Below are 20,281 nucleotides of genomic sequence, written 5' to 3'. Positions count from 1 at the left end.
TTGAATCATGACTAGAACAAAAATAAAAACACCTGTCTCATGTGTTTCAACTAATGCATCATTCTTAGGAGATTCAGAATTAATAATGAATTTATGAATGATTACTTTCTATTTATTTATTTATTATTTTGAGACAGAGTTTCGCTCTTATCTCCCAGGCTGGAGTGCAATGGATCTCAGCTCACTGCAAGCTCCATCTCCCAGGTTCAAGAGAGTCTCCTGCCTCAGCCTCCTGAGTAGCTGGGATTACTGGGATTACAGGCGTCTGCAACCATGCACAGCTATATTTTTTTTGTATTTTTACACTTACTTATTTAAATCATAATCTCCATTGTAATCACATCTGAAATACACACTATTTAAACATGTTTATCACATTAACTGAGCGGTAAACATAGTTTCTCTTTATAAGGATGTTTTTATAATTTAATGTAGTTCTACTTGAAAAAAACACTCACATTCATCAATTTCTCCTAATAAACTTAAAGAAGGCTTGTGTGCCTTTGTTGTTACATTTGCTGGCAAATTAAATTGATCTTCATAGTTTGAGTTCTTCATTTTGTTAATTTTGCCAAGGCACCAAGTAACTCTTCGTTTTCTTTTAGCCTAAAAAGAAGAAATCAAAATTATGTCATGTAGATCTGTGTTCAAAATAATGAAACAAGGGAACTAGTTTCTATTTTTGAAAACCATTGACTTGGTAGAATTCTTATTAAGCCAGATTAAAATTTTACTAGTCTAAGGATATTGCTTTTTTTTTTAAATCAAACTCTTGACTCCTTAATTCACTCTAACTATCATTTTCTTTTTTTTTCTACTTTGTCCTCCTCATCATTTATCCCCTCCTTCCTCAACACTTCAGGGACCCCTGTCTCCTGGTTCTTACCTTACCCAGCTGGCTGTCCTTACTGCTCACTCTACTTTGTTTTCTCTTCTTGTGCCTGCCTCTTAAGTGTTTGTGATGATACTTGTATCAAGTATCATCCTTACTACATCTTTTTAACAGATAAGCTGTGTTTCCAACAAGTTTGGAGAAGTTGTATAAGGCTGTATAGCAAATTGGTGACTGAGTCCATGTCTTTAACTTTAGAGCCTATCCACACAACCTTTCTACCACATTGCCTCTTAAGACTATTTGTTGTCCCCAGAATATACTGCATACTCTCATGCCTCTCTGTGTGCTGTCCTTCTCCTTGAAATGGCCAGCCCTTTACACATCCCACTCTGCAAAAGCTGTGTCATATATAAATCCTCGACTCCAAAAACCTTCAGTTTAACACCATTTGCTACCAAAGCCACACCTGGACCTTGTCATTATCTGGAAGTCATAAACCTAGACCTCTTGCTCTTAATGCAGTTGCTATCCTTCCAACTCACTGATTTAGTTAATGCCACTATGGCTATTTATCTTATCAGGGGCTATTTAGCTCTATCCGTTATTGCATGACTTTTTTTTTTTTTTTTTTTTTTTGCCATCTCTCTCTTAGTTCTCACCCTATCATCTTAGATTTCATAGACCATCACTGCGATCATGTTTGAAATTTGAGGTCAATGTTCTCAAATTATTTGACCCATTCTCTGTCCCTTATGTGTAGCCCACAGGGCACAGTCAAATGACATTGTGTTCTAGACCTTTATCAGCCTCCTGAGCATTGCCAGTGCCACAGAGCCAAAAGACTGGCTGAGAAGATAAACTGGATTTTTAATGCTGTGTGGCTATACTCCTCACTCCCTTTCAGCTTTCTTTTTCATTACCTACAAAGGCTAGAATATTTCAAACCCTTAGCATCTCTGCAAACTTATCACCCTATCATCGCCTGCCATCTCAGCAGAAAAATTAAACCTATTTCACAAAGAAAGTATAAACCTAAACTCCTAAGAGTCCCACCTGCACAGAGGCCTATCCTTTCCTCTGTGTTTGTTACAATTCAAGAGGTGTCTCTCCTCCTACGTAAGCCCAATTCTTTCTACTATATTCAAGATCCCACCCATCTGGGCCACCTCAACACACTGTAAGGTGGATTTCACCCCACCACTTAACTCAAATTACTTTTGCAAATGAACTCTGTATTTCTAAATGCAAAGAATTTTTGTCCATCTTGATCTTATTTAACTTCTTAGCACAATATGACAACTGCTGACCACTACCTCCCAGAAATATTCTCCCCTTAGCTACCATATTCACTAGGTTTTATTCTTCTCTAGAGCTAAACTCAGGCTTCTTTATGGATTCTTCTTTCTTGGCCTTTACCCAACTGGATTTTTCCTTCTGTTACTTTGCCTTCTGTTCCCTTCTCTCAACATGCAACCAGAACAAACTTTAATTTGGATCTGTAGTAGCTCATGGCCAAATTGATATTTGTATCTCAAACCTTCTACCTCATATTCACACATTTGCATTTTACTGCCTGACTTCTCAAACAAAACAAATTCCAAATAAAACACCCACCATTTCCACTGTTCTTTATTTAGCGTTCCTTAACTCAACCAATATTGTTACCAGCTACCCAGGAAGCCAAACAATGCTTGCAAGTCATTCCGGACACCTCCTTCACTTTTTCCCTGCCCCCAACATCCAAATCATTGCGAAGCCCTGCTATGTTTATCTTCAAAACATTTCTCCAATTTACTCCAACTCCAGTGTCACAATCTTTGCAGGCCCAAGCAATCTAACGTTCACAGCAGCTACATCTTTCTCAACTATAATTATGTCACATACAAGGCTGTTCTTTGTTGTTAGCAAAATGTCACATTCAAATCTCTTAAAGGGGTTTAAAACACCCCAACCCCCGCTACTAGAACATCTTAAGTTCAAGGAATTCATCATGTTTCTTCACAACTCCAAGCTTTTGCACATGTAGGTCTAGTCCTGAAACATTTTTCTCTAGGCCATTCATTGGACTATTTTCTGCTCACCACTCAATCAATAATTCTTGACTGTCTTCTGTATACCTAGTATGGTGACTTGTACATAATGCTTATTCACAATACTAATAATGTACATTTGTTGAGAATATGCTGTGTGGAAAGTTCTGTGTTAAGCTAATTCTACCTATTATTTCATTTAATTCTTGCATAACTCTTATGAGGTGAGTATCGAGCTATTCCACACTGCTACTTCCACAGGAAAAAGCAGAAAAGTGAATTCAAGAAATTGACCAAGGCCAAGAGTTAGGAAATGACAAATTCAAATCCAGGCAGTCTAGTTCCAGAGGTCATCCTCTTAATCATGACACCCTCACACCCCTAAAAAAGTCTATTGAATAAATAAATTCCTACTCAATTAAAAGACTTAAAAACAAACAAACCACACAAACTGTTCACTGTTGTTTTTATCTCTTTTACCAGACTCTACATTGACATAACTATGTTGTTTTATATTCTACATCAATTTTCCTGAGATTAATATTTCTGTTTAAGTAGAAAACAATATTCTCACATATCCTGGAAACCTGTGGCTTGTAATTACCCAGTTTCTTTAAAATTTATTAAGCAGCATATTACAAATAAATTATTTAAATATATTCCAAACTTCTTGAATTAGAATCTCTATAGGTGGGAATCAGAAATTGGTATTTTTAATGAATCTCCTAGACACTGTGAAAACACAAAATGTTCTGAGTTTCTTGAATATACTGTATCAAAGAATAGAAAGTGCATAACCTATATAATAAACATACTGAAATACCAATTCTATTCACTGTACATCCAGTTTAAGCTGTCATCTTTTAAATTTTACCTTTAATTCCTGTTGTGATGTGAGGGAAGAAGAGGTCACCAGCATCCGTGTTAAGTTTTCAATTTTCTCATTCTGTACTTTCTGAAGCAAATCTTTTTCTTCTAAAAGTTGGGCTAATTGGTCTTTTTCCATTGCCTGAGCCCGTGTCTCTAGAGAAACCTATAGAATGCAATACTGAATTATGTTAATAAATGTGGATAAGTTTTAAAACCTTAAAAGTAGCATAAAAGAATATTAAATTTGTATATGAACTACAAGAATTTTAATTTCACCAAAATAATATACTCTAACTGCAGAACACCAAAATAAAGTTACTATAATCAATAATTTTTCAAACTTGCAATAAAATACACATTTCTTCCATGTAACTATTCTACATGGTATCATTTCTTCCATGTAACTATTCTACATGGTATCATGTCAAAGACAATGGTGCTGTTACTATAACTCTATGAATTGCCTAAGAAGATATGAATAGGCAGAAGTCATAAAACAAAGACTAGATTCCAATAGTAAAGATAGAGATGTTCTCATAAGATTACCATCTTGCATTTTAGCTCATTTTAAAAAAAGATTAACACATGATTTCTACAAAATATGGGACCATGATGGTTAAAACAAACTAAAATGATAAGTAATTATGCTATATTATTAGATTGCTACCTAAGGGTTAGAAGAGGAATTCAGGATAACATGAAAATACAGATAGTAGTTATAGCAACTCTGTAGTTTCTCTTTTTAACCAAATTCATATGTATTTGTGAAAATTTTTAAGAAGTATCTCTGTTTGGCTCATTTGATAATCTCAGATTTTGCCCTTTGAAAATAAAAAACAAAATCTAAAATAATTTCAAGAACCAAATCTTACATTTTATAGTAAATTAAACTAAATTTTTTGAGTGGATTTCTTCTTGTTAAAAGTGATTTAAAAAAAGTTGTAGCAACTCAGACGTTCAGGAAATAAGAGTCTCTGAGCACCTGGGCAGGTCTCCATTCTTAATTGGTTCCTTCTATTTACTGAAATAAATGGTTCATACATACCTCCTCTAGTTGTTTTTTAAGATCCATTATTTCTTTTCTATACCTTTTCAGGAGAGCTTCATCACTTGATACCTCATTAACATAAGGAGTATTCTTCATATATTTAGCAGTACTGGCAAACTGGAAAAAAATGCAAAAGTGCTAAGTGTCCAACACTTAAAAAAATTATAATTTAATTAATATTTAGCTTTCTCATATTCAAGTTAAAAAAAATCAATACTCTTTCCAGTTGGCTTAATATTTTTGAACAAAGGGAACATTTTAAGTCCTTATAACAATGCTCTGTAACTTACCCTGGCTGATAGTCTTCAGAAGAATAAAAAAAGATATCTTGAGAGAACTTAAAAACATCAGCTTATTGGAATTTACCCCTCAAGGTCCAGTGCTAACACTTCCTCTACTCCGAAGTTTTGCTTCTAGCCAAAAATGTCTCTTCTTTTAAACTCTATACTAGTTACCAGTTAACTACTAATCAAAGGCAATTATGTTGCAAGACAAGTGTTATTGCCTTGTCACAGAATTCATTAATTCTGTTAAGCCAGGGACTCTAGTTTCTCTTTGCACCTCTGACAGTACCTTGATCTGGTACTCAACAGCTATTTAATGCAATGTTTCTCAGAGTATAAGTACCATAAGTAACTTTAGGTGGTACATGATGGTGACCATTAGATAACATTGAATCCTTCATTGAGAAAGCTACCCCTACTGACATTTCTCATTGTTCCTTTCCTTTTTTTTTTTTTTTTAAGACAGAGTTTAGCTCTTATTGCCCAGGCTGGAGTGCAAAGGCGAGATCTTGGCTCACTGCAACCTCTACCTCCCAGTTTCAAGCAATTCTCCTCCTGCCTCAGCCTCCTGAGTAGCTGGAATTACAGGCACGTGCCACAACGCCCATCTAATTTTGTATTTTTAGTAAAGATAGGGTTTCTCCCTGTTGATCAGGCTGGTTCTTTTCCTTTTTAAAACACAAAATGTAGGCCTTAGGCTCAGAGCGAATGAAGGCAATAGTTAACTACCAGGAGTTTCAGAATTATTTCCTTATACAGACAGACACACACTTTTTTTGTTACCTTCTATTTGTGGCAAGTAACTATTAATAGTTTGTCATTGATAGGACTGATACTAAAGTTTCCTTTTACATAAATTAAGTACAAAAAGTGAGTTAATTTTAAAAAATATCAAGTCAATTTCAGTAAAATATTGTTGGATGTGGCAAAAATGGTGAAGGTAAGATACAAACAACTGAAGTCTGGCAAAATTAAATTAAGAAATGCTATTTAGTAGACAACAGGTATGCTAATTGATTACAACAGGTAGGCTAATCAATTCAAAAAACTACGACAATTTTGGTAGGTAATTTTTTCTTCTTTAGGTCGATCTTCCCCCATATTAAGTTGAGGTAAAAATCAAACTCACCTGGAGAGTAGTAAGGGTTTCATCAAAAGATACTGGAGTAATTGTGCAGATAATACGTGTCTTTGCATTTCCTCCCAAGGAATTCTGGAGAATTCGGGTTAACTTGCTATCTCGATAATTTATGAAACCACTTAGTAAGGAATAAGTTTATGGGAGAAAAAGATTGAAAATGTTTATATAACAAAGTAGTTGGTTTTTAATGCAAAACAAATCAGCCACAGTTTAAAAAATTAGTTCTTTACAGATTTTATGAGGCACATTAAAACTACTAAATAAAGCATATTTAAAATAGAAAGTAAATTCAGTAGACTATAGTCATATGTATAAGCTTTTGAATATATGGAAGAAATCAGTACATTTGAGTGTCAATGAAATATTGCAATTTTCAACCTAATGAAAAATATAAAAATTAGTAGGTAAGTGCACAAGAGGATAAACTTACCCAACCTGTCCATCACTAAGTTTCTTGATCACTTGTCCCAAAATAAATAAGCTTCGATTTATATTACAGCCTTCCTTGAGCCGCACACCTGAATTAAACAAATATGAAAACTAAACTTGACTCCTTTTCTAGATGATAAACTTATTTATCACTAAGTTAATGAGAGAAGTTAGAGGGCAGATGCTAAAGTCTATGCTCTGGATTAGACCTGAGCCCATCTTTAATATCAGTGGTAGAAGGAGCTCTCTCCCGATTCGCCCCACCTATTCAAATGAATCAGAAAGGTTATCACCTGAGAAAAATAGTAAAAAGAAAAAAAAGAGAGAAGGAAGAATGCTCTGTTTTCTAAAAGAGCTTCTCTAGCTCTTCAGTTCAAATCAATTTTTTTTAACGTCTAAATATAGGCAACTATGGACTTACAACCAAATTAGCCTCTAATTTCTTATTTTTAAAGTGTTAATATGCTCACATGGTTCAAAAAGTTTTTAAAAAAGTATACTTTGAAAAAGCTCTCTTCCACTTATATCCCCTATTCAACCAGTTCCTGTACCTCTACCAGGAAATCATTATTAGTTTGTTTACTCTTTAGAGATTTTTAAACATACAAGTTCATATATAGTTATTTCCTTCCTTCCTTACGGATATCAATAGTAACAGACCATACATACTATTTTGCACTTTGCTTTTTTTCACTTGGCAACATATCATGGAAAAATTTCCATATCCGTAAACACTGATCTTTTTCATTCTTTTTTAAAGTATAAAATCCCATTTTATGGCTGCATCAGACTTCATTCACCCACCCCGTACCCTGTTGAAGGACATGTAGGTTTTCAATCTACTGCCCATACAAAAAAATTCTGCAAAAAAAAAAACTTTGAACAGCTGTTATTTCACAGGTGCCTTAGATATAAGCTTACTTATCATTAAGTTAATGACAGAAATTAGAGGGCAGATGCTAAAGTCTATGCTCTGGATTAGACCTGAGCCCATTTTTAATATTAGTATCAGTGGTAGAAGGAGCTCTCTCCCTATTCGTCCCACCTATTCAAATGAATAGTTCAGCTAGCTTTGCTGTTACATTACTACCAAACCAACCAGCTAAAACAAGCATTTATTTTTTGTTCACAGGTCTGAGGAATGGCTGGTTAGGTGGATAGAGGCAAGGCTCAGTTGAGTGGCCCTACATTAGGCTGCAGAATGAGCTCAAGTCTGTTGCACAAACTTCTCATTTTCCTTGAATCAGCGGCTCTTCTAATGGCAAGAGTGCAGGTGCAAGCCAAATCATTTAAGCATTATGAACTATTCATTATATCCTTTGCCCAGTTTTTTGCTGGTTTCTTTTAAGCCTTTCTTTTAAGGCATCTGGACTTTGTATCAATTAGTTACAAAAGGGTTTTCCCACTGCAAGTTGACTTACAATAATTTTTACATTGAAATTTTTGAGCCACTTATAATGCATTTCTTGGTGTATGATATATGGATCCAACTTAATTTTTTTCCAAATGGCTATCAATTAATGAATAATCTATCTTTTCTTCACAAATTTGAAGGACCATCTTTATTGTATTGCAAGTTCTGTATTTGGGACTCTTGCTGGATTTTCTATTTTATTCCACCGGGCTGAGAATTCACACAGTTTCAATTACTATGGCATTACAATATGTTTCACTATCTTATAGGGCTAAATTCCACTTTCTGCTGTTTTTTGGAATTTTCCTGGTTACTCTTGTCTGTTTTTATGTTTCCTGTTTTATATTTTAAATATTAATATTATAATAATTTATATTTTAAATATATTTTATGTTTTCTGTTTTATATTTTAAAATCATCTTACCTACTTTAAACATGAAAATGTATTCTTGATATTTTTTATAGGATTGTGTTAAATCTAGAAATTAACACATAGAGGCCTGACATCTTTGTGAGTTTGAATCTTCCCCATCTAAGTATGCTTCTCCATTTTTTCAAGTATTTGATGTGTCCTTCAAGTCTGATTTAAAGTTTTCTTAGGCCAGATGTGGTGGCTCATGCTTGTAATCCTAGCACTTTGGGAGGCCAACGTGGGCAGATCACTAGAGGCCAAGAGTTCAAGACCAGCCCGGCCAACATGGTGAAACTCCATCTCTACTAAAAATACAAAAATTAGCTGTGTGGGGTGGTGCATGCCTGTAACCTCAGCTACTTGGGAAGCTGAGGCATGAGAATTGCTTGAACCCAGGAGGTGGAGGTTGCAGTGAGCTGAGATCATGCCACTGCACTCCAGCCTGAGAGGCAGAGTGAGAGTCTGCCTCAAAAAACAAAAAAGGTTTTCTTTACATTAGTCTTGTACAATCTTTGTTGAGTTTCTTCCTAGGTATTACAGCTTTTAAGTTATTATAAATGGAATCTTTTTGTCTATTAAATATTTTAGCTGGCTTTTGTTTATTAATATTTTAACTGGTTGTTTACTAATATCTGTATATTAATTTTGTACCCCATTATCTTTCTTAATTTCCTTTTTTTGAAAGTTTAAACAGTTTTTATGGAACTCTCATGGGTTTTCCTGCTATACAGTCCTATCAATTGTATAATTTTCATTTTTAAATTGATGCCATAGTAAAAATTAACCAGATATAGATGCTGATTTCTAAGTTAAAGACTTTTATTAGAAAATAATCATTAATAACATTAATTTGTTATTAACAACGAATATTACTACTTTATCCTTTTCTAAAAATGCCTGGTAGTACTTTTAAATTCTATAAAATAGGAAGACATTAAGATTAACATATTTCACCTAATGTAGATGACGGGTTGATGGGTACAGCAAACCACCATACCACGTGTATACCTATGTAACAAACCTTCACATTCTGTACATGTACCCCAGAACTTAAAGTATAATAATAATAAAAAGACTAACATATTTCATATTTCATGAGTTTTCATTACCTTCAGCTCCTGTTTGAGCAGCTCTTTCACTGCCTGCAAGATCAACCAGATTCTGTAAGATAGATAAAAATAAATATTCAGGGCAGATAATTTGCAATAAGAAAACTTGAACTGAAAGAACATTTTTAATACATGGTATATCTGAATATTCTATCTGTATACATGTCCCCATGTTACTGTTTAGGCATTCCCTTTCTTCTCTGAGTCAAACTGCTCTTCTCCATTCTTTTCTTTGTATCTTCCATAACGCTGCCAGTATAGGTTCTGTTTCCCACACAAAGTCCAGAAACTTACCATGGCAAATATAATTCTTTATAAGTTGTCACTTGCATTGCTCCAACTTCATATCTATTCATCCCTTATTCTTACCTCTAGCTGAACTATCCACTATTCCCCAAACACCCCATGTACTTCTACACCTCCAAGCACCAGCTTTTTGCTGTTTCCTTTATTCAGTTAGTTCTAATGTTCTAGTCTGTCCTTGTTCTTTATTCAAGAACCAGGCACAAAGATTACCTGCTCAATGTAGCTTTACCTACTTTATCCTTCCTCCCCTCCAGATCTCCGATGAACTGCTCCTTGAACTGCATTACCAGAACTCTTTATAAACATGACTTAAAGATACAACTTAAATTTATAGCACTGATTTTGTTGGGCTAGTCATGTATGCTAGCTGTACTATGCTGTAGCAATACCATGACTTTACTGTAGCATCTTTAAGAGCTGGACCTCTCTTTCATTTCACACATATTATTGAGAAGAAGTGACTACTTATGCTCCAGGCAGTGTATTAGGTGCTAGGGCTACAAATAAATAAGGCCTCTGCTCTTATGGAGCTTACATTCTACATAGAGGAGGAGGCTGGTGAGAAGAGATAAAAAGACAAATAAGAAACATGTTGTAATAAGTGTAACAGAGACTATTTCAAAATAGAGCTGGAAGAGGGACTAGCAGGTTCACTGGATTGGATGGCAGTGGAAGGCTTGTCATTAAGCTGAGATCTGAATGACAAGAGAAGAGGAAGCTGGTCCCAAAAAGATCAAGGGAAACAGTAGTCTAGACAAAAAGAATAGCCAAAACACATAGTCACAAAGCAGAATGTGCTCAGTGTGTTCAAAAAAATAGAAAAGGCAGTGTGACACAATTGGTGAAGTGAAGACAGTAAAAGACAGAATAAGAGCAGCAGACAGGGGCCAGATTACATAGGACTTTTAAAGTAAGATTAAGAACTCTGAAATGTCTAAATTCAATGAGAAGTCATTGCAGGGCTTTACACAAGGGAGTAATATAACCCTGCATACAGCCCTGCAATGGCTCCCACAATGGATCCACTATGACTACTGGCTGGAGGATGGATTGGGAAGGGGCAAAAGCAACAGCAGGCAGCTCCATCAGGCGGCTGGGGCAGGAATCAGTGAAAGATAATACCAGCTTGGGTTAGGGAGGTGACAGAGGAGATTGTTTATAAAGTAAGCAGTGGAGAGATTTCTTGTTTATTTTTTTTTTTAAATCTCAGAGCCCAACACCATGCTCAGAATACCATAAAGGTTTAGTAAACATTGTGAGTAAATTAAAAGAAAGTCAAAGCTTTAAGTTATTTCTCTCTCTGGAGATTTCTGAGACTAGGCAGGTAAATATGTATTACTGGTTTAAGGAGTCTAATTTTTCTTGCACAGTGTCCACTACAGATGACATAGATACATAATAAAAAGGCAAAGTGTTAATGAAGGCAGCATGAGTGAAGGTTAAAGATGAGAACAAACATTCATATTCAAAGATACCCAGAGGCCCAATCTATGAGGGAGGAGTTCATGTGGAGCAGAAGGAAATAAAGTTAGATTGGTTAAGAATGGCCAAATCTTGTCCCGGGAAGTGACACTACAAAAGCAGTGGTTAGTATATTAGAAATCCATATGATGACTTCAAGACACAAAGACAAGAGTCATGGAGACCAGGTTCCAGGAGAATGATGTAGTCATTCAAGAGAGATGAGAAAGTAAATGAGTGTAACGCTCATGGGAATGTTCAAAGGTAGGATCAATAAAAAATGGGACAACTGGACAGAGAAAGGCAGAAAAAGTTGAGTCAAAATTGACTTGGGTGTTCAGCTTAGGCAGCTAGAATAATGCCGATTTTACTGGAAGTAAGGAGTATTCACTATGGTCAGAAAAATATAGTTTGGTTTTAGACATATTAATGTTTCAGATAATGATGGGACACAATTATAACCATCTTCAGGAAGACACGAATTAGAATTCAGAGACTAGATAAATATTTGGCAGTCATCAACATGAAAATGATGATAGAATGTTTGAGAGCAAGAACTTAATTAAGAAAGGCCACAGGATACCTCCAAATTTATTATTATTATTTTTTTTTTAGGAGGATAAGGAAAAAGCTGCCAGGGTAGAAAACAGAGAAGGAGTAGAGCTAAGAGAACCTGGATATTATCATCTCACCAAGGCCAAGAGATAATCAGAGAAGAGCCACTTCTAAAGAGCCAGAGATGACTTGTTAGAGGAGACTTCTTTCCAAGAAGATTCTTAGAGTAAGTGGGTAGGCTGGAAGTTTGGAACAGATGGACCATGGATAACAGAGCATCAAGAAACATGAGGAAAATCATCAAGTAGATCACTGAATATTCCAAGAGTATTAAAACTAAATTATTAAATTAAAATTGTATGAAATATCACAGTCTTGGGTGAGAAAACAAAACAGGTTAGGTTTTGGTTTTTTATTGTTAAAACAAGATTAAAATCTACTATAATAAGTTATACCATTTTATAGAAAAATAGCTAAGGTGAAATTAGGATTGAATATTAATTAATAATCTAATTTTATAAAATCTGAAAATGAATAAACATATAGATTGCTTGTTTACCTGAAGTTTTCTAATCACATAATCTTAAATCATATCCGACGTCAAGCTAAAGAATTTAGGCCCGAAAGATGCGGAATAAACCAATATGGTAAATGACAGAAAAGGAGCAAGAAAGAGACAGCCATAATTTAGTGTGGCAAAAAGGAAGTGGGAGGTTTACTTATGTGGAATATAGGAATGTTGCATAATGCTTATATTCACTTATTAAAAAAATTAGATATAAAATAGGTACAATGCGTTGGGGCTACAAGGATGAATGCAGTATCACTCCTCAATGGATTTACAGCCTAAAATACTACATTTATAATACAAAATGTATTTTCTGATTTTACTTAGGTAAAACTAAAATAATGTGATTACTTTTTAACTATCCCACCTAGATTTCTGTTGATCACATAAGTCTAAATTATATTGGCTGATATTTTTTAAAAAACCCTCAAATTCCAAGATGACTTAAATTGTTAAATATATAATACAAAAAATCCTACTTCATTAGTGGTTAGAAAAAACATCAATTCATATAGCTCTGACATTTAAATTTCGGGAGATAGCAGCCATGATGTAACAGGAAGAAGATCCTTTGAATTTGTCCCACAACATTTCAGCTAGGAATTTGGTGATACTGACAAGACTAAGGCCGACCATTTGTAGATTTCCTTCCAATTCAGTTCAGTTAACAGTTCTTATTAAACCAAACATCCAGTAGCCGAATTAAATTTTGTTTTGGCCCATACAGTACATTATTGTGGTTCATTAATACTCACCAAATGGGATACCTTAACAGATCCATCACAATTAGAAGGTTCACCCTTTTCTCTACTTTCCAAAATCTAGATAGAAAAGGTAAGTTGTAGAAAAATTAGTGCATTCTTACTTGGAAAGATCTAATAGATAGAAAGAGAGAATTACCTACCATCCTAAAGATGGTATGAGAACGACTGCTTCTTTGATTCATTTTTGTTTCTCCATAATGTCTGTTCTCTGTAAAAATGAGTTACATTTCAGCTGCATATATATTAAAATCCAAAGAAACAATAATTTTTATTTTAACTTAAAAAAGTTGTGATTTGAAGCCCAAACACACTTAATTGAAAAGATAGTTTTTACAAGTGTTTTAAAGAAATACAGTATAAAGTCTTACTTTCTCCCTTTGTAATCCATTTCAAAACCATTTCTGATGTATATACAACTTCTTCTGTGAGATCAGCAACATACACATTCCTCTGAAACAAGTTTAATTGTGGAAAGATTAGAGAAATAGAAGTCACAAGTTTGCTTTTCAAAAGAGGGTGAAAACTATTATAGAATTCATTTGTGAAAGTTACAAGTGGAAAATGGAACCATAATTCTGTAGGAATATAACAAGTAATTCTATGAATACCCACAATGTATTTCATGTATCAAAGCACACCAAATTGTAACCTGATACTTCCATCTTGCTATTTGTACACTTAAACCAAAATATTAGAGCTGTATTTTAAAACTATACATATTGTTTAAAAGATGAATCTCTACAAATACTTCAAAAACCCCCCCACATACTATAGAAATAGGAGACACTTTAAAAACTATGGAAATTAAAGGTAGACATTCAAGAACAATAATCCCAATAAGTAAGCCAATTTTAAAGCCCCCTTAAGTCTGCTACTCACATTGACGTCTTCTCGAATAATTAAAGGCTTCATTTTGTTAGTGCCACAGAGTAAATCTGTAATGGTTTCATTGTATATTTCCATGTAAGATACACGTAAGAGAAATTCCCTATCAGGAAACTGGGAGAAAAAAGTTATGTAAAAACACAGGAAGCATCCAATCATGAAAAGCTAATACTAAATGCTCACCTGCTTAAAGAGGTTAAAAAAAAAAAGAGTCTGTAAAACAAACTAAGAAAACCCTTGGTTCTAATGTTGACAAAATAATAAACACAAAAATATAAAAGTACTGTTACAGAAATAATTAAAAGTATCATAAAGCTAGGAGAACACCAACTCTCCAGGCTCAAAACCCCATCAAAAGATGTTCTTATTTTAATAAAAATGTTAATTTAAAACCAACTCTTAACTAATTAGGTTGCCTATACTGGCTTTCTGCTTCCCTTTTTTTTTTTTTAACCTATATCTACTTTTTACTGTTCCTTTATAATCACTGATAGTTAAATGGTTAGGTGGAGCTAACCATTCTGATAAAATTTTCTTGTTCCTTAATGTCTACTTTTTATTGAGAGTATTATTGTTGCAGAATTCAAGGGAAAGAATACAAGAACTTCAAGCTTCATAAAGTAAGTTGTGGGGATAAAAGCGAATCGATGCTATGCCCTTCTTCTTTCCCCATCAATAATCAAACAATAACTATAAATCTACGTCCTTTTATCTTTACAAGAGAAATGCACTAAGACTGGTACCCAGTTATTACTACTTTCACCTGCATGTACTAAAAATCCAGTTAAGTTACTTACCTTCTTAATTTTTTGGAAAATGTCATGAATTGCCCTGGGTATAACTCCCAAATGATCTTCTGAACCCATCATAGTATACGTTTTTCCTGAAGCAGTCTGCCCATAGGCAAATATGGTACCTGCAAAAAACAAAACACACATATGCAAAGATTAAAAACAAATCTATAATGGGTAAAACAATGCATACTTGTTGAACAGATACCCAAGACTAAAAGGTTTCTCCAGCATCGAGTGAATACAAACCATTGTAGCCCTGTATGGCAGAATCGATGATTGGTGCTGCTAGTTCTTCATACACATTTTTGGTAGTTTCATTACTATGAAAGACACGATCTAAACAACAACAACACAGAAGTTAAGCCAAATGAATCAACTGTGCTTTCATTCCCAATTAGTAGTTATTCCCAAAAGTAAAATCGTCAGAATGTAGAATGATCAAATATAAGACACAGTATTTTAATTTTTTGGTTCTCTGAAAATATCCTTCCCTAAGGTAAAATGAGTTCATCTTCAAACACAAAAATTATGCTATAAGTCAACTTTTCTATTTCTTTCAAGAGGGATAGTGTTTGCACATGGGGGTCTGGAATCTATCTAGATGCAAATTAGACAATTGTGATTATAACTGTTTTAAATACTAATTGGTTACCTTACTTAAATACATGATGGATAAACAATACTTTGTTTCCAGTGAAGCAGTTTATAGAAGGTCTAGTCTAATCTATAGGGAGAAACCTAATATTATTGATAACCCTTTTGTACTTTTAATAGCAAAAGGATAACAAGCTAACTTTTGATGCTATTATAAGCTTACCAAAATTGAAGGATTTACTTCCATCAACTTGATAAATGGCATTATTGTCAGTTTTCCAGTAAACTTGGGCAGTTTCTCCAAGTGATTCTTCTCTAAAATAATAAAAACACGGCATTTTAACCAGTCATAGAAGTTATGTCATAGGAAGGATAATTTAAAAGATTTCATCTTCTAAAGAATATTTTGAAAGATAGTAATATGAAAATGACAGAAAGTCCATCTTTGAGGATTCAACACTCTCAAATGGAGCTTCAGTGACCTGCCTTCTCATGTGTTTTCTTGTGAAGGTTTTCATTCTCACCCTCTCCCCGAGCACTGGTAAATGAAGGGATGGATTCAAAATGCAACTCTGATTATGTCTGTCTTGCTTAAAATTCTTAAGACCTTTTGGAAACTTATGAAATCTTCAGCATGGTACACGAGTCCTAGATCATTTCATTTCTCTCTTCATTTTCCTCTGAATTCCTAGATACATCCTAAGCTCCACCTGAAGAGTCTCCCCTAAATGACAGATGTAACCTCTCTGTGCCTGGAATAGTGACTTTCCTTTCCATTAAGTAACACAGCCATTATTTCACTCATGAAAAGCGTCAAGGCTTTGCTGACACCAGTTCGCCCCACGGAAGCTGTCATCTCTCTGACGGGCTAATGACTCCTCTAGCAAACACTCTCCACCTGCCCATGATAACACTTGTCACAAGTTATCCTAATGGTTTCTTTACGTAGCTGTTGAAGGCATTAGATAATGAGCTCCTCAAAATATAGGAAATTCCTGATCTTGGTATTGCATTTGTTAATCCCCATGTTAAAGAAAAATTTCTCACACACGCAAATTGTTAGCATTTTGGGTCGAGGGCCAGAAGCTAGCCAGAAGAGGGCCAGAAACTCCTCTTCCTGCTTTTTCTCCACAGCATTTATTACTTACATATCACCATTTAACATCCTACATTTTTAACTTTATTTTCTGTCTCGCCCCATTAGAATGGAAGATCCACTGGGCAATGACGGGAGTGTTTGTGTAGTACAGGACAAAGTACTAAAAAAACAACATTGATAAATATTTGTAGAATGAAGTCTTGAGTGACGACTGAACGCAGTGTGACAGACCGACTAGTCCTCGTCCTCAGGGAGTCTGGAGACAGCAGTTACATGTAAAATGACTAACTGTGATGGGGGCCAGGAAGGCACAGTCCCTGCGACTTCTCCAGGGCGGGGCATGGGGCCGGGAGGAGCAGATGAGGCGAGGCGGAGCAGCGCGGAGGGGAAGGTCGTCAAGGTCAGTGAGACTGAGTTAAATTTAAGTGCACGTCGCAGCGGGGAAGTATCTTCTAGATCTCTGATCCTTCCCTGTCACTTTAAAGACGTAGAAATCACGGCCAGAGGCCGAGTTATTAAACAGCAGAGCCGGGAAGCAGCGGCTCCTAGAAACGCCGCAGGCTTCGCCTCCACGGCTCAGGGCGGCACTGCAGGCCCAGCGGGCACTGGGCGTGGTGTGGCCTCCCTACCTGCTGTTCAGCGGCCGCACTCGCACGCAGACGGCCACAGCTCCTTCCTCCGCCATCCTGTCAAGCTGAACAGGTCCCAGGAAAATGGCCAGGACCCTCCGCGGCCAGCGATTCAGGGCTCACGGGCCGCCCCGCCTTTAAATTTAAAATTTCCCAAACGCCGCATCTGATTGAGCCGTGGCCTCGTGACGTCATGGGCCGTTCCACCTGCGGCGCAGCGCGGGGGAAGCGAGGAGGGCGGCGAGACCACCACTAAACAGAAGAGGGGGATTTAAAGGGAACGGCGGAGGGTCGGAGGAGGGGGTGGCAGGGAGTGGGTGGAGAGCGGTGGTCCTGGAATACCAGAATACATCTGCCAAAAGCCAGCGAACATCATCCTCCACCCCATTCTTAAAGAGTTTGCAACCTGTAGACGAAACGACGTAGAGACACATGTATTTTTCGCTACCAAAACAGAATTGAAGTCTTTTAAAGAAACTGCACTAACAGTTTAAAATAAACTTCAAACATCAAGAGTTGAAACTCACTGTCCAGTCCAGAAACGTGACAAGCCTGTTATGCGCTTTAGAAAATCTGTTTAGGCCTTTCTTTCTTTCTTTTTCTTTCTTCCTTTATTTCTCTTTCTCTCTCTTTCTTTTTTGCAACTCCTTTCCATTAGCTGTGGCTTCCTAATACGTTGCATTAGGGAAAAGAATTACTGAGGACTCTGAGGACTGAAAAACTCATTGAGTAATGGGTCGTTACTTTTTTTTTTTTTTTGAAGGCGGAGTCTCTGTTGCCCAGGCTGGAGTGCAGTGTTAGTAACTGGGCTCACTGCAACCTTGACCTCCCGCGTTCAATCGATTCTCCTGTCTCAACCTCTGGGGATTACCGGCGCCCAGCACCACTCTCAGCTAATTTTCGTATTTTTGGTACAGCTAGGGCTTTGCCATGTTGTCCAGGCTAATCTCAAACTCCTGACCTCAGGTGATCTGCCTGCTTTGACTCCCAAAATGCTGGGATTACAGGCGTGAGCCACCGCTCCTGGCCTGGGTTGTTACTTTTATTAACTGAAAGGGAAAGCTATTCTAAATACAGTATTTTTTTTTCCCCTGCAAAATAATTCTTGCTTTCCCTTTGTGTCTCTCTCTCTCTCTCTATTTTTTCATTTTTAAATAGAGATGGGGTCTTGCTCTGTCACCTAGGCTACAGTGCAGTGGCCTGCACACAGCTCACTGCAGGCTCAACTTCTGGGCTCAGCCCAGGAGGGGTTCCCGCCTTGACCTCCTGAATAGCTTGGACTAAGGCACATCACCAGCTCAGATAATTTTTAAATTTTTTTGTGGAGATCGAGTGGGGGAAATTGGGGTAGGGAGTTCTATCTCACCATATTGCCCAAGCAGGTCTTGAACTCCTAGGCTCAAGTGATCCTCCTGCCTCAGCCTCCCAAAGTGCTGGCATTACAGGTGTGAGCCACCATGCTCAACTATTATGTGCCAGATATGGTTCCAGGCTCAGGAAGCACAACAGTGAACAGAATAGACAAAGCACCTGTTGTTATTCTCTTAGGAGAGATGGATAATACAGGAAAATCTCAATCTCTCTCTCTCGCTCTCTCCAAACACACACACACACACACACACACACACACACACACGCGCACGCATAATGTAATGATGTGATAGACATCACAGAGTGAGTGATAAGGTGGGATAGGAGTGCTAGTTTCTCATGAAACATATTCTTGTGGGAAGCAGTACACAATACATAATAAATATATAGTAAAACAACATGTTGGGAGGAAGGTTTGCTTTAGACGTTCAAGAAAGACCTGAGGAGGTGACTTTTGAACTGAGACCTTTATGACAAGAATGAGCCAGACTTGGGGTCAAGAGAAAGGGCACAGCAGACAGAAGAACAAGTAAGTCAAAGAATCCAAGGCTTGATTGAGTTCGTCATCTATCTGAGACACAAAGGGGAAGGCCCTGTGACTGAAGCATTTATGGCAATGGAGAGAGGTAGGCAGGTCCAGGTCCAGGCCATGGGGTCTTTAGGGCTGTGATAAAATGTTTGGATCTTATTCTCAAGGGTGAGGGGAAGCCTATAGAGAATTTTAAGAATAGAAGAAAAAGGGATTCATTCCTTCAAACAAGACATTCTTTACTATGAAAATAGAAGCTTCCAGAAGAGACTTTGTCCTAGCTCCTGTCAAACTGGCTACCCACTATGTGCATCTGTTCTTGCATACTCGCCTTCCAGACTGTAACTTGATGAACACCTGTGTGTTTTCCACCCTGAAAATTCTCCATGTGTGCACGGGATCCAGTCCTCTCCTTCTCAGTCTCTGTCCTGCATGGTCCTTTTCTCCTGCTCTAGTAAACCAATCTTACGAGCAAACGCGTGCCTTCATTTCTCCCATATTGAGTATCTAATAGATACGGCAAACTTAAAATGTCTAATACCAAATTCCTGCTCTTCCTCTCAAAATCAGCTCAATCAGCAGTTTTCTGCTTCTTAATTGATGGCAAGTCCATCCTTACGGTTATTCAGGTGCAAACTCTGGAGCCATGCTGCTCAGCTTCTCACCTGAAAATTCTGTCGGGGCCACCTTGAGAATATTTCAGAATATGACAGTTGATCACAATTTATGCTCCAGCTGCCTGGTCCAAAATACCATCATCTCGCATTGAACTCATCTCAGTGTTTCTACCCTTGCCCACCCCGACTGCCAGTTCGTTCTCAATGCAGCAATTTCAGTGATTCTGTGAAAATGTGTCAGAGTAATTCCTTTCTCAAGACCCCGCGTGCCACACCTTCACTCCCATCCTCTGATTTCTCTCAGAACAAAACCCAGCATCTTTCAGTTGTCTCCCAAGCCTCCCATGGTCTTGCTCCTTGTACCCTCGGGCCTTGCCTCCTACCACTCTCCCTCCCCCTTTGCTCTCCTGACTCCAGCCACACCAGCCATTGGCAATGTCCTGAATCCCAGACAAGCCCCCTCTTAAGAATTTTGCACTGGCTGCTCTGTCGGGATGGAAGGCTTTCACTCCAGATATCCATGTTTCCTTCCTTGCC

At 36.9% G+C, this 20,281-nt stretch overlaps 1 protein-coding gene across 6 annotated transcripts in view; it reads right to left on the bottom strand.

The window, feature by feature from the left end:
• Positions 1-17,343, bottom strand: part of CENPE (centromere protein E) — an 83,248-nt gene extending 65,905 nt beyond the window's left edge. For 5 of the 6 annotated variants that reach the window (XM_012436585.3, XM_012436586.3, XM_021676414.2 and 2 more), the window contains exons 1-14: positions 17,228-17,342; positions 15,723-15,814; positions 15,152-15,241; positions 14,909-15,027; positions 14,106-14,225; positions 13,595-13,676; positions 13,367-13,434; positions 13,218-13,283; positions 9,573-9,624; positions 6,639-6,726; positions 6,197-6,326; positions 4,781-4,900; positions 3,740-3,898; positions 459-606 (exon numbers count right to left, since the gene is read on the bottom strand). In XM_012436585.3, the coding sequence (XP_012292008.2) occupies positions 459-606; positions 3,740-3,898; positions 4,781-4,900; positions 6,197-6,326; positions 6,639-6,726; positions 9,573-9,624; positions 13,218-13,283; positions 13,367-13,434; positions 13,595-13,676; positions 14,106-14,225; positions 14,909-15,027; positions 15,152-15,241; positions 15,723-15,814; positions 17,228-17,283 (1,390 nt within the window). In that variant the 5' untranslated portion in view covers positions 17,284-17,342. Of the gene's footprint in view, positions 1-458; positions 607-3,739; positions 3,899-4,780; positions 4,901-6,196; positions 6,327-6,638; positions 6,727-9,572; positions 9,625-13,217; positions 13,284-13,366; positions 13,435-13,594; positions 13,677-14,105; positions 14,226-14,908; positions 15,028-15,151; positions 15,242-15,722; positions 15,815-17,227 lie in introns of all 6 variants that reach the window. The other variant, XM_012436587.3, reaches the window with a different exon arrangement.
• Positions 17,344-20,281: the final 2,938 nt, after the last annotated feature.

The sequence above is a fragment of the Aotus nancymaae genome, unplaced genomic scaffold (genome assembly GCF_030222135.1).
Source record: "Aotus nancymaae isolate 86718 unplaced genomic scaffold, 86718_ANA_hifiasm-v0.15.2.pri h1tg000033l, whole genome shotgun sequence".
NCBI classification, from domain to species: domain Eukaryota; kingdom Metazoa; phylum Chordata; class Mammalia; order Primates; family Aotidae; genus Aotus; species Aotus nancymaae.
This window is presented reverse-complemented; position numbering and strand designations above follow the sequence as displayed.